This window comes from Pan paniscus, chromosome 10 (genome assembly GCF_029289425.2).
Source record: "Pan paniscus chromosome 10, NHGRI_mPanPan1-v2.0_pri, whole genome shotgun sequence".
NCBI classification, from domain to species: Eukaryota; Metazoa; Chordata; class Mammalia; order Primates; family Hominidae; genus Pan; species Pan paniscus.
The window spans coordinates 127,595,671-127,610,000 of NC_073259.2; the positions used below are offsets into that span (position 1 = coordinate 127,595,671).

Genomic DNA, 14,330 nt, shown 5'->3' on the forward strand with positions numbered 1-14,330 from the left:
AGTCCTTTATCTTGCTACTAAAAGTGTACTCCATGGACCAGCAGCATGGACCTCACCTGGGTGCTTGTTAGAAACGCAGAATTGCAGGTTTCAAGTCAATCTGCCAACTCCAAGTTTATATTTTAATGGGATTCCAGGTGTCTTGTATGCACAATACAGTTTGAGAAGCCCCATATGTAAGTTAGAAGGGATCTACCTTAACTCAGGCAACTGGGAAGGTGACTTTTAAGGCAAGACCGGAACCATGAGAGGACGGCACCATGAAGAGAAAGGGAAAGAGCAGATCAAGAAGAGAAGACAGTGTGTGCAAAGATCCCAAAGCAGCACACGACTTGACTTGTTGGAAGAATTCACTGGCAGTCAGTGAGTATGGAAGGAAGCAGGCAAGGAGTGCATAGTTCCCAGGGGATTGGAGAGGTCAGTCTGTGCAAACCTTTGAAGGTCAAGATAAAAATTTAGGAGCCACTAAACAGTTTTCCATTGTCATTCACCACCACCACCAGAAGAAGTTCCTGGTGTTTGTCAAAATGCATCAGCAATACAAGGACTCCACAGTAAGGTGTTAGCAGAGGTTAATGAAGTCACTTCTTTAATTTTATCAGACGGCATATGTGCATTTTAACAGGGCCTTCAACGCCTCCCTCCTGGTAAAGAAGTGACTCAAAAGGTCAAATTCCCAGGCCTTGACAGGCTATGGAGCGGTTGACATTTTCATACCAGGAGGGCCCTTCCACAGAATGACCTGGGTGTGTTAATGAGGGCAAGGTTAATGAGGGCAAGGAAGGAGGGGGATGACCTTGTAGACAAATTCAAATGCCAAGACTCTACTCCCCATGACCCGTGAGGCTTCTTCAGGAAAGATTCTAGCAGGTTTGGCCAAAACTAACTCTAGGGCAACTTCCACCTTCTACTTACCAGTTATGGGGTCCAACTTCCACTTGAAGTTATGGAGGACTTGGAAAAGCTAGTCCCTGCATGGGTAAGAAGAGGGAGTACTAGGGGGTCCTCTTTTATTTGAGGTGAGTTCACAGCCCTGACTAATAAAATTTAGCAAGCTCTTTTCCTAGGGAGAACATCACAGAACTATTATTATTATTATTATTATTATTATTATTCTTTAAGTTCTGGGATACATGTGCGTAACATGAAGGTTTGTTACATAGGTATACATGTGTCATGGCGGTTTTCTGCACCCATCAACCCATCATCTACATTAGGTATTTCTCCTAATGCTATCCCTCCCCTAGACCCCCATCCCCTGACAGGCCCCAGCTTGTGATGTTCCCCTTCCTGTGTCCATGTGTTCTCATTGTTCAACTCCCACTTATGAGTGAGAACGTGTGTTTGGTTTTCTGTTCCTGTGTTAATTTGCTGAGAATGATGATTTCTAGCTTCATCTATGTCCCTGCAAAGGACATGAACTCATCCTTTTTTATGGCTGCATAGTATTCTATGGTGTATATGTGCAACATTTTCTTTATCCCATCTATCATTGATGGGCATTTGGGTTGGTTCCAAGTCTTTGCTATTGTGAATAGTGCTGCAGTAAACATATGTGTACATGTGTCTTTATAGTAGAAAGAATTATAATCCTTTGGGTATACATCCAGTAATGGGATTGCTGGATCAAATGGTATTTCTGGTTCTAGATCCTTGAGGAATCACCACGCTGTCTTCCAAAATGGTTGAACTAATTTACACTCCCATCAACAGTGTAAAAACATTCCTATTTCTCCACATCCTCTCCAGCATTTATTGTTTCCTGACTTTTTAATGATCGCCATTCTAACTGGCATGAGATGGTATCTCATTGTGGTTTTGATTTGCAATTATCTAATGACCAGTGATGATGAGCTTTTTTTCATTTGTTTGTTGGCTGCATAAATGTCTTCTTTTGAGAAGTGTCTATTCATATCCTTCACCTACTTTTTGATGGGGTTGTTTATTTTTTTCTTCTACATTTGTTTAAGTTCCTTGTAGATTCTAGATATTAGCCCTTTGTCAGATGGGTAGATTGCAAAAATTTTCTCCCATTCTGTAGGTTGCCTGTTCACTATGATGATAAGTTTCTTTTGCTGTGCAGAAGCTCTTTAGTTTAATCAGATCCCATTTGTCTATTTTGGCTTTTGTTGCCATTGCTTTTGGTGTTTTAGTCATGAAGTCTTTGCCCATGCCTATGTCCTGAATGGTACTGCCTAGGTTTTCTTCTAGGGTTTTTATGGTTTTAGGTCTAGCATTTAAGTCTTTAATCCATCTTGAATTAATTTTTGTATAAGTTGTAAGGAAGGGATCCAGTTTCAGCTTTCTACATAAGACTAGCCAGTTTTCCCATCACCATTTATTAAACAGGGAATCCTTTCCCCATTGCTTGTTTTTGTCAGGTTTGTCAAAGATCAGATGGTTGTAGATGTGTGGTGTTTTTTCTGAGGCCTCTGTGCTGTTCCATTGGTCTATAACTCTGTTTTGGTACCAGTACCATGCAGTTTTGGTTACTGTAGCCTTGTAGTATAGTTTGAAGTCAGGTAGTGTGATGCTTCCAGCTTTGTTCTTTTTGCTTAGGATTGACTTGACAATGCGGGCTCTTTTTTGGTTCCATATGAATTTTAAAGTAGTTTTTTCCAATTTTGTGAAGAAAGTCATTGGTAGCTTGATGGGGATAGCATTGAATCTATAAATTACCTTGGGGAGTACGGCCATTTTCACAATATTGATTCTTCCTATCCATGAGCATGGAATGTTTTTCCATTTGTTTGTGTCCTCTTTTATTTTGTTGAGCAGTGGTTTGTAGTTCTCCTTGAAGAGGTCCTTCACATCCCTTGTAAGTTGGTTTCCTAGGTATTTTATTCTCTTTGCAGCAATTGTGAATGGGAGTTCACTCATGATTTGGCTCTCTGTCTGTTATTGGTATATAGGAATGCTTGTGATTTTTCCACATTGATTTTGTATCTTGAGACTTTGCTGAAGTTGCTTATCAGCTTAAGGAGATTTTGGGCTGAGACAATGGGGTTTTCTAAATATACAATCATGTCATCTGCAAATAGGGACATTTGGACTTCCTCTTTTCCTAAGTGAATACCCTTTATTTCTTTCTCTTGCCTGATTGACCTGGCCAGAACTTCCAACACTATGTTGAATAGGAGTGGTGAGAGAGGGCATCCCTGTCTTGTGCCAGTTTTCAAAGGGAATGCTTCCCGTTTTTGCCCATTCAGTATGATATTGGCTGTGGGTTTGTCATAAATAGCTCTCATTATTTTGAGATACATTCCATCAATACATAGTTTATTGAGAGTTTTTAGCATGAAGGGCTGTTGAATTTTGTCAAAGGCCTTTTCTGCATCTATTGAGATAATCATGTGGTTTTTGTCGATGGTTCTGTTTATGTGATGGATTACGTTTATTGATTTGCGTATGTTGAACCAGCCTTGCATCCCAGGAATGAAGCTGACTTGATCGTGGCAGATAAGCTTTTTGATTTGCTGCTGGATTCGGTTTGCCAGTATTTTATTGAGGACTTTCACATCAATGTTCATCAGGGATATTGGTCTAAAAATTCTCTTTTTTTGTTTTGTCTCTGTCAGGCTTTGGTATCAGGATGATGTTGGCCTCATAAAATGAGTTGGGGAGGATTCCCTCTTTTTCTATTGACTGGAATAGTTTCAGAAGGAATGGTACCAGCTCCTCTTTGTACCTCTGGTAGAATTTGGCTGTGAATCCGTATGGTCCTGGACTTTTTTTGGTTGGTAGGCTATTAATTACTGCCTCAATTTCAGAGCCTGTTATCAGTCTATTCAGATTCAATTTCTTCCCGGTTTAGTCTTGACAGGGTGTATGTGTCCAGGAATTTATCCATTTCTTCTAGATCTTCTAGTTTATTTGCATAGAGGTGTTTATTGTATTCTCTGATGGTAGTTTGTATTTCTGTGGGATCGGTGGTGATATTCCCTTTATCACTTTTTATTGTGTCTATTTGATTCTTCTCTCTTTTCTTCTTTGTTAGTCTTGCTAGCAGTCTATCAATTTTGTTGATCTTTTCAAAAAACCAGCTCCTGGATTCGTTGATTTTTTGAAGGGTTTTTTGTGTCTCTATCTCCTTCAGTTCTGCTCTAATCTTAGTTATTTCTTGTCTTCTGCTAGTTTTGAATTTGTTTGCTCTTGCTTCCCTAGTTCTTTTCATTGTGATGTTAGGGTGTTGATTTTAGATCTTTCTTGCTTTCTCTTGTGGGCATTTAGTGCTATAAATTTCCCTCTACACACTGCTTTAAGTGTGTCCCAGAGATTCAGGCACGTTGTGTCTTTGTTTTCATTGGTTTCAAAGAACATCTTTATTTCTGCCTTCATTTCGTTATGTACCCGGTAGTCATTCAGGAGCAGGATGTTCAGTTTCCATGTAGTTGTGCAGTTTTGAGTGAGTTTCTTAATCCTGAGTTCTAATTTGATTGCACTGTGGTCTGAGAGACAGTTTGTTATAATTTCTGCTCTTTTACATTTGCTGAGGAGTGCTTTCCTTCCAACTATGTGGTCAGTTTTGGAATAAGTGTGATGTGGTGCTAAGAAGAATGTCTATTCTGTTGATTTGGGGTGGAGAGTTCTGTAGATGTCTATTAGGTCTGCTTGGTGCAGAGCTGAGTTCAAGTACTGGATATCCTTGTTAAACTTCTGTCTCCTTGATCTGTCTAATATTGACAGTGGGGTGTTAAAGTCTCCCATTATTATTGTGTAGGAGTCTAAGTCTCTTTGTAGGTCTCTAAGGCCTTGCTTTTTGAATCTGGGTGCTCCTGTATTTGGTGCATCTATATTTAGGATAGTTAGCTCTTCTTGTTGAATTGATCCCTTTACCATTATGTAATGGCCTTCTTTGTCTCTTTTGATCTTTGTTGATTTAAAGTCTGTTTTATCAGAGACTAGGATTGCAACCCCTCCTTTTTTTGCTTTCCATTTGCTTGGTACATCTTCCTCCATCCCTTTATTTTGAGCCTATGTGTGTCTCTGCACGTGAGATGGGTCTACTGAATACAGCATAGTGATGGATCTTGACTCTTCATCCAATTTGCCAGTCTGTGTCTTTTAATTGGGGTATTTAGCCCATTTACGTTTAAGGTTAATATTGCTATGTGTGAATTTGATCCCGTCATTATGATGTTAGCTGGTTATTTTGCCCGTTAGCTGATGCAGTTTCTTCCTAGCATCTATGGTCTTTACAATTTGGCATGTTTTTGCAGTGGCTGGTACCGGTTGTTCCTTTTTATGTTTAGTGCTTCCTTCAGGCACTGTTGTAAGGCAGGCCTGGTGGTGACAAAAATCTCTCAGCATTTGCTTGTCTGTAAAGGATTTTATTTCTCCTTCACTTATGAAGCTTAGTTTGGCTGGATATGAAATTCTGGGTTGAAAATCCTTTTCTTTAAGAATGCTGAATATTGGCCCTTACTCTCTTCTGGCTTGTAGAGTTTCTGATGAGAGATCCACTGTTAGTCTGATGGGCTTCCTTTGTGGGTAACCTGAACTTTCTGGCTGCCCTTAACATTTTTTCCTTCATTTCAACCTTGGTGAATCTGACAATTATGTGTCTTGGGCTTGCTCTTCTCAAGGAGTATCTTTGTGGTGTTCTCTGTATTTTGTGAATTTGAATGTTGGCCTGCCTTGCTCGGTTGGGGAAGTTCTCCTGGATAATATCCTGCAGAGTGTTTTCCAACTTGGTTCCATTCTCCCCATCACTTTCAGGTACACCAATCAAACATAGCTTTGGTCTTTTCACATAGTCCCATATTTCTTGGAGGCTTTGTTCATTTCTTTTTACTCTTTTCTCTAAACTTCTCTTGTCACTTTATTTCATTAATTTGATCTTCAACCACTGATACCCTTTCTTCCACTAGATTGAATCGGCTACTGAAGCTTGTGAATTCTTCACGTAGTTCTTGTGCCTTGGTTTTCAGCTCCATCAGGTCATTTAAGGTCTTCTCTTCACTGTTTATTCTAGTTTGCCATTCGTCTAATCTTTTTTCAAGGTTTTTAGCTTCCTTGCAATGGGTTCAAACATCCTCCTTTAGCTTGGAGAAGTTTGTTATTACCGACCTTCTGAAGCCTACTTCTGTCAGCTCGTCAAAGTCATTCTCCATCCAGCTTTGTTCCATTGCTGGCAAGGAGTTGCGATCCTTTGGAGGAGAAGAGGTGCTCCAGTTTTTAGAATTTTCAGCTTTTCTGCTCTGGTTTCTCCCCACCTTTGTGGTTTTATCTACCTTTGGTCTTTGTTGTTGGTGACCTACAGATGGGGTTTTGGTGTGGATGTCCTTTTTGTTGATGTTGATGCTATTCCTTTCTGTTTGTTAGTTTTCCGTCTCACAGTCAGGTCTCTCAGCTGCAGGTCTGTTGGAGTTTGCTGGAGGTCCACTCCAGACCCTGTTTGCCTGGGTATCACCAGCGGAGGCTGTAGAACAGCAAATATTGCAGAACAGCAAATATTGCTGCTAGATCCTTCCTCCGGAAGCTTCGTCCCAAAGGGGCGCCCGACTGTATGAGGTGTCAGTTGGCCCCTACTGGGAGGTGTCTCCCAGTGAAGCTACATGGTGGTCAGGGACCCACTTGAGGAGGCAGTCTGTCTGTTCTCAGAGCTCAAACACCATGCTGGGAGAACCAGTACTCTCTTCAGAGCTGTCACACAGGGACGTTTAAGTCTGCAGAAGTTTCTGCTACCTTTTGTTCAGCTATGCCCTGCCCCCAGAGGTGGAATCTACAGAGGCAACAGGCCTTACTGAGCTGTGGTGGACTCCGCCCAGTTCGAGGTTCCACGGCCACTTTGTTTACCTACTCAAGCCTCAGCAACGGCGGATGCCCCTCCCCCTGCCAGGCTGCTGCCTCACAGGTCGATCTCAGACTGCTGCACTAGCAGTGAGCAATGCTCCATGGGCATGGGACCTGCCAAGCCAGGTGCAGGATATAATCTCCTGATGTGCCATTTGCTAAGACCATTGGAAAAGCACAGTATTTGGGCAGAAGTGTCCTGATTTTCCAGGTACAGTCTCTCCTGGCTTCCCTTGGCTAGGAAAGGGAAAACCCCCAACCCCTTGCGCTTCCTGGGTGAGGCGATACCCTGCCCTGTTTCGGCTTGCCCTCCATGGGCTGCACCCACTTTCCAACCAGTCCCAATGAGATGAATCAGGTACCTCAGTTGGAAATGCAGAAATCACCTGTCTTCTGCATTGATCATGCTGGGAGCTGCAGACTGGAGCTCTTCCTATTCGGCCATCTTGGAACAGACTCCTAAACTGGTTATTCTAGTTAGCAATTCCTCTAACCTTTTTTAAAGGTTCTTGGCTTCCTTGCATTGGGTTAGAAAATGCTCCTTTAGCTCAGAGGAGTTTGTTATCATCCATCTTCTGAAGCCTACTTCTGTCGATTTGTCAAACTCATTCTCTGCCTAGTTTTGTTCCCTTGCTGGTGAGGAGCTGTGATCCTTTGGAGGAGAAGAAGCGTTCTGGTTTTGGGAATTTTCAGGCTTTTTGTGCTGGTTTTTCCTCATCTTCATGGATTTATCTACTTTTGGTCTCTGATGTTGGTGACCATCAAATGGGGTTTTTGTGTGGATGTGCTTTTTGTTGATGTTGATGCTATTCCTTTCTGTTTGTTAGTTTTCCTTCTAACAGTCAGCCTCCTCTGCTTCCGGTCTGCTGGAGTTTGCTGGAGGTCCACTCCAGACCCTGTTTGCCTGGGTATCACCAGTGGAGGCTGCAGAACAGCAAAGATTGCTGCCTGTTCCTTCCTCTGGAAGCTTCATCTCAGAGGGGCACCAGCCTGATGCCAGCCAGAGCTCTCCCATATGAGGTGTCTGTCAACCCCTCCTGGGAGGTGTCTCCCAGTCAGGAGACATGGGGGTCAGGGACCCACTTGAGGCAGTCTGTCCTTTAGCAGAGCTTGAGCGCTGTGCTGGGAGATCCACTGCTCTCTTCAGAGCTGGCAGGCAGGAATGTTTAAGTCTACTGAAGCTGCACCCACAACCGCCCCTTCTCCCAGGTGCTCTGTCCCAGGGAGATGGGAGTTTTATCTATAAGTCCCTGACTGGGGCTGCTGCCTTTCTTTCAGAGATGCCCTGCCCAGAAAGGAGGAATCTAGAAAGGCAGTTTGGCTACAGTGGCTTTGCTGTGGGCTCTGCCCAGTTTGAACTTTCCGGTGGCTTTGTTTACACTGTGAGGGGAAAACTGCCTACCCAAACCTCCATAATGGTGGACCCCCCTCCCCCCACCAAACTCCAACAACCCAGGTCGACTTCAGACTGCTGTGCTGGCGGCAGGAATTTCAAGCCAGTGGATCTTAGCTTGCTGGGCTCCGTGGAAGTGGGATCCAGTGAGCTAGACCACTTGGCTCCCTGGCTTCAGCCCCCTTTCCAGGGGAGTGGCAGTTGTCTCTCACTGGCATTCCAGGTGCCACAGGGGTATAAGAAAAAAACTCCTGCAGCTAGCTTGGTGTCTGCCCAAATGGCCACCCAGTTTTGTGCTTAAAACCCAGGGTCCTGGTTGTGTAGGCACCCGAGGGAATCTCCTGGTCTGCGGGTTGTGGAGACCATGGGAAAAGCGTAGTATCTGGGCCAGAATGCACTGTTCCTCACAGCACAGTCCCTCACGGCTTCCCTTGGCTAGGGGAGAGAATTATCCAACCCCTTGTGCTTCCTGGGTGAGGCAACACCCCACCCTGCTTCAGCTTGCCCTCTGTGCTGCACCCACTGTCTAACCAGTCCCAATGAGATGAGCCAGGTACCTCAGTTGGAAATGCAGAAATCACCCACCTTCTGTGTTGATCTCACTGGGAGCTGCGGACTGGAGCTGTTCCTATTCAGCCATCTTGCTAGCCACCCAACATCACAGAACTTCTAATAATCTGGATGTGGGGGTCTACATGAAACTCTTCCTTTTGTGTGTCTTAAACCCTTTCCAGGAAATTAAGCCCATAGCTGTCATCATTTCTGAAATGGATTTATAAACCAAAAACGTTTAAAGACAAATGACTGTTTGAAAAGATATTAAGGAGTAGAAAAAAAGAAAAATGCAGATAGCTGGGATTTCCTGTCCTCCCCAAATTTCCTTGCATCAATAGCAACAAGAAGGGGCTTAACATTAGCCTGCTGAGCCAGGAAGCTGGAAAGGGGTCCTCTTCACCAAAGGACCACCCCAATCTGATGCTCCAAGATTATGAATGCCCAAATGATATTCCTGGGGCCACCAGTCTCAGTCACAAATCTTCCAGGATCTTGAGGGGAGGGAGAGAAGGTAGAGTCTACCTTTCAGACCAAATTCTGAGATTGCCGCTGTGTCTGCCTCACAGTTTGTGCGAGAACACATCATCCATATGCCTCAAGAGGATTACATCAGCTGGCTGCAGAGCCGGATCAACATACCCATCGGGCCCTACAGCGCCCTGAGGTAGGCTGGGCCTGGGTTGACCAGCTGTCTCAGCGGAGGAGTGTTTGCCTGTATCATGTTCCTGTATCCTGCCTGTGTTCCTGCCTCCTGACTACCCTCATGGATGCTCTTTATGGATGACCCTTTACAGTAGGGTCATCTGGAGACTGACTTCCAGCAACATTTTTAGAGGCGGATGGTCCCAGGTGGCCCTCCCCTCAATTCCACACTCCAGACCCAACCTACCAGTCTCTGTTCTTCAATGATCCAGCCTGACTCTACCTACTTCCTCTTCAGATTCCTTCACCCTATTTACCTTCCTCAAATACTGGAGAATAAAATTGAACTGAATGTTTGATGTCTGTCTGGGAAAGAGCTGGGGCCGTGGAATTCAGGTGTGGTATTTAGATCCTAATAACAATAGTTACCATTTATTGAGTTTCTATTATGCAATAGATCCAGTGCTGAGTGCTTTACCTAGATAATATTATTTCAATCTCATGATAACTTGTTTAAGTAGGCACTGATATTAACTTAATTTCACACCGATTAAGCTACAGCATATTTATCAATATTATATATATATTGCTTTGCATGGATGGTTGGGTGGGTGGGTGGGTGGATGGATGGGCAGATGGGTGGATGGGTGGGTGGGTAGATGTATGTATGGATGGGCAGATGGGTGGATGGGTGGGTGGGTAGATGTATGTATGGATGTATGGATGGATGGATGGATGGTTTGCATAGTTGCATGGTTGGATGGTTACATGGTTGGATGAATGGATGGATGGATGAATGAATGGATGGTGGATGGATGGATGGATGGATAGATGGATGGATGAATGATGGATGGATGGATGAATGAATGGATGGTGGATGGATGGATGGATGGATAGATGGATGGATGAATGATGGATGGATGAATGGACAGATGGCACATTCCCCAACAAGGCAATGGTATGCAAAAAAATTTTAGCCTTGAATCCTCATATATTTTCTGTGGGTCTTAGTTATAGAAGGAAGCTTATCTTCCTGTCATCTCAAAATGTGTGTAGACTCATAACCTCTTCTCTCATATTGGTCTTATGCTCACCTACATTCTCACTAAGTTATAGGAACTGTAGGCATTTTAACTCCCTTAGTGATGGCCACACTGAATTAACAATTGGACAACTGGACTTGATTTGTTCTTGTGCCTGGATTATCAGAGCATTTATGTAGACTAGGCTTGAATCTCTCCCTCTGGCAATCTAAAAGTGGGAAGGAGAGTTAAATTCGAATTATTCTTTAGTCTAAGCAATCTCACACTCATCCATTCACCTATTCAGTCATTTATTCATTTAATGAATATTTATTAAGAGCCCAATATGCACCAACCAAGTTCTAGGTGTTAAGGATACAGCAATGAACAAGGCAGACAAGGTCTCTGTTCTCATGGAGTTTGTCATTTTTTAAAATTTCTTCTTTTTTGACACATGGTCCAAGATGAGATCATGGAGTTCACATAAAAACAGAGAAGTCAATAAAATGCGACAGGGAGGTCAGAGGCATTATGTAACATCCCATGTCCCTCCACAGAGATACCCTATGTTTAACAGTAAACCTTGAAAAGCTATTTGGGGTGCAAAGGTAAGATACACTCCACAGAGAAACTACAAAATTAAGAGACCCTACAGGTCTCTGTATTAAATAGGAATTCGAGTGAGGGAGGAGCAGAGAAGAAAGAGGGAGCTGCCAATAAAGAAGAAGAAAAAGGACAAAGGAGGTAGAGGAGGAAAAGGGAGCTGAGTAACAGGAGCGTGAGAAGGGACTTCAGGAGAAAACCAATCGGGGGGATAAAACAGGGCAGGGCTGGCTGGTGGATCCCTAAGAACTACAATGCAAACCAACCCTCTTCATCCCTCTGGACCTTTAGTAGTTTCTGTTACATACCCAACTGTCTTCTGTGAGCCATGTTTTGAAGAAATAAAGAAAAGGCGCTGTGTTCTACATCTGGGCTGCTTGGGGGCAAAAAAAAGAGCTTGAGGTACACAGACCCTCAACACAATAAAGAGTTCAGGGCCTGGCAAGGTGGCTGAGGCCTGTAATGCCAGTGTTTTGGGAGGCCAAGGTGAGAGAATCCTTTGAGGCAAGGAATTCAACACCAGCCTGGGCAACATAGTGAGACCCCATTTCTACAGAATATAATTGTTCTTAAAATTAGCTGGTGGAGTTCAAGACCAGCCTGGCCAATATGGTGAAACCCTGTCTCTACTAAAAATATAAATAAATAGCCAGGCATGGTGGCACGCCCCCATAGTCCCAGCTACTCAGGAGGCTGAGGCAGGAGAATCACTTGAATCCAGAGGCGGAGGTTGCAGTGAGCCAAGATCGCACCACTGTACTCCGGCCTGGGCGACAAAATTAAACTCCGTCTCAAAAAAAAAAAAAAAAAAGCTGGTGGCACCATCTGTAGTCCCAGCTACTTGGAAGGCTGAGGCAGGAGGATCCCTTGAGCCCAGGAGGTCAAGACTGCAGTGAGCCATGATCATGCCACTGTACCCCAGCCTGAGCAACAGAGCGAGATCCTATCTCAAAAATAAAAGAGTATAGTAGGAACAGGAAGTCAAAGTTAGAGAGACTACTATTACATGAGCTCTCTAGGTTTATAGAAATCTTAAACGGACATTTGGCTTCTCACTAGACATGGGACAGGAACCCAGCCAAATTGATGTATATCTCAAATGTCAGGTGACCATCACAGCTGACATTTAATTACACAAGATAATCAGTGCAATGGTGCCAAATTAAAGCAAGCACAAAAAGGTCCCAGTGGACATGAGGGAGGGGAGCACTAACTCATACCTGAGATGTCAGGAAAGGCTTTTGAGAAGAGGTGATTGATACCTGTAAGTTGAGCTAGAGTTAGCCAGAGAGAGATGGGTAGGCAGATAAGGAGGGAAGAAAGAATGTTCTAGGCAGAAGGAACAGCATGTGCAAAGGCCGAGAGGAAAAAAAGAAGCTTAATTTGTCATTTGAGGACTTAAACGTAAGTCCAGCTGGGCCATATTTCCAATTGGGAGTGCAGGACAGAGAAAGGGAGGAGGGGGGTTGGGGAGGGAAGTAGAAGCCAGATCTTTCAGATGCCTTATAAGCCATGTTAGGAAGTTTGGGCTTTATCTGCCTGGAAATAGGAATCCATGGAAGGATTTTGAGGAAGGGAATAATTGCATTTGCTTTCAAGGGAGAAAAATGGCACTCACAAGGAACAAGGAGCTAAGATGAGGCTATGGCAATGATTGTGGGGAGAACAATGGTGGTGGAGAAGGGGTGAAGACATTCATTGGAAAGATATTTAAACAGAAGAATCAACAGAACTTGGTGTGATGGATTATAAGTAAGGGGTGGGAGGGCAGGAATATCAGGAATCACAAGTGGAAGGTGATGCCTTAAATGTACCAGGAGAACAGGAAGAAAAGAAATTCATAATGAGAAGGTGAGGAGTTATGTTTTAAGCATATTGAGTTGGAGATGCCTGAGGGACAGTCAGGTGGGGGGATGCATAACTCAGGAAAAGAGGTTGCACTGGAGACAGAAACATAGCAGCAACATCCCACAGGTCAAGACAGTCAAAGGAAGAAATGGGAAGAGAGGCAAGAAGAGGAGAGGAGAGAGGGGTCTTGAGGACAGAATAACGAAAAGCATCAAGAAGCCTACTCAGAAAATAACATTTACTGACTGGACGCAGTGGCTCAAGCTTGTGATCTCAGCATTTTGGGAGGCCAAGGTGGGCGGATCACCTGATGTCAGGAGTTCAAGACCAGCGTGACCAACATGGTGAAACCCAGTCTCTATTAAAAATACAAAAATTAGCCAGGTGTGGTGGTGCATGCCTGTAATCTCAGGTACTCAGGAGGCTGAGGCAGGAGAATCACTTGAACCCGGGAGGTAGAGGTTACAGTGAGCCGAAATCATGGCATTGCACTCCAGCCTGGGTGACAGCGTGAGACTCTGTCTCAAAAGAAATTAAAAAAAAAATTTTAAATAACATTTACTGAAGGGCTGCTTAGTTCCAGACCTCATGCAAAATGCTTGGCATATATGATCTCATTCCATCTTCACAAGCCTGCAAAGAAGTGCTCTTATATCCTTCCTGTTTTGCAGATGATGAAATACAGGCTCTGAGAAATGTTTTGTACGCATGTCCAGCTGACTATGAACCCCCTCCCCATCCCTACCCTCCGACCTCCAGCCCCCTCTGCTATGAAACAAGGAGGTCACAAGAGTTATTGTGCTTTTGGAATTGAGCTCATCTAATGAGGAGGCTTTCATGAACTGTATTAGCTCACATTTGTACTGTATTCCACTGTTTCCAGAGTGCTTTCTCCAGTATTATCTTATTCGATGCTCACAGCATCCCTCTGAGGTGGGCATTATTATAATCCCCATTTTGCAAAGAAGGATATCGAGACTTAAGATTGTCCAATAGTCACATAGCAGGTAAGTGGGAGAGCCAAGTCTAAATTGAAGTCTGTCTGTCCCAGTCAGGGGCAATCTGAAATTGCAAGACTCACTCCGCCCTCCCGCTTGGCAGTTTCTGAGCCTGTTTCTCAGAGCTGTAGCTCCATCTAGTGGCCTTTATCAGTATTACTCTCCCACCCTGCCCTCCAGCAGAATGTCACTTTCCTGCCAAAAAAAATGCAAGTATTAAACAGCAGCAAGAAGACCTCTTCTGCTTAGACAAAGAGTGTTTACTCAAACAAAGGAAGACCTTTTACTACTAAAATAGATTGGGGACCAGGACGAGGCAACACATCCCCTCCCAGCTTCCAGGTTCTAAGAAGAGCCACAGGAAGAAATTTTTTTGCTTGTTAGCCTCTCCATCATAATCTTAATTGAACACCTACTAGGTGTTGGGTCCCCAGAAGTCACTGCCCCACAGCTCTGACTAAGCCATCTAAGTGG

General features: G+C 43.9%; 1 protein-coding gene and 1 long non-coding RNA gene across 7 annotated transcripts in view; one reads left to right on the top strand and one right to left on the bottom strand.

Annotated features, from left to right (window-relative positions):
* CCDC60 (coiled-coil domain containing 60) overlaps window positions 1-9,760 on the top strand; it is a 204,410-nt gene extending 194,650 nt beyond the window's left edge. For all 3 annotated transcript variants that reach the window (XM_003832402.4, XM_055096246.1, XM_055096245.1), the window contains one exon: window positions 9,310-9,760. In XM_003832402.4, coding sequence (XP_003832450.2) covers window positions 9,310-9,411 — 102 coding nt within the window. In that variant the 3' untranslated portion in view covers window positions 9,412-9,760. The remainder of the gene's footprint in view (window positions 1-9,309) is intronic.
* The window catches only part of LOC106635409 (uncharacterized), a 281,598-nt gene that overhangs the window by 143,573 nt on the left and 123,695 nt on the right, over window positions 1-14,330 (bottom strand). The gene's annotated exons all lie outside the window — the stretch shown is intronic.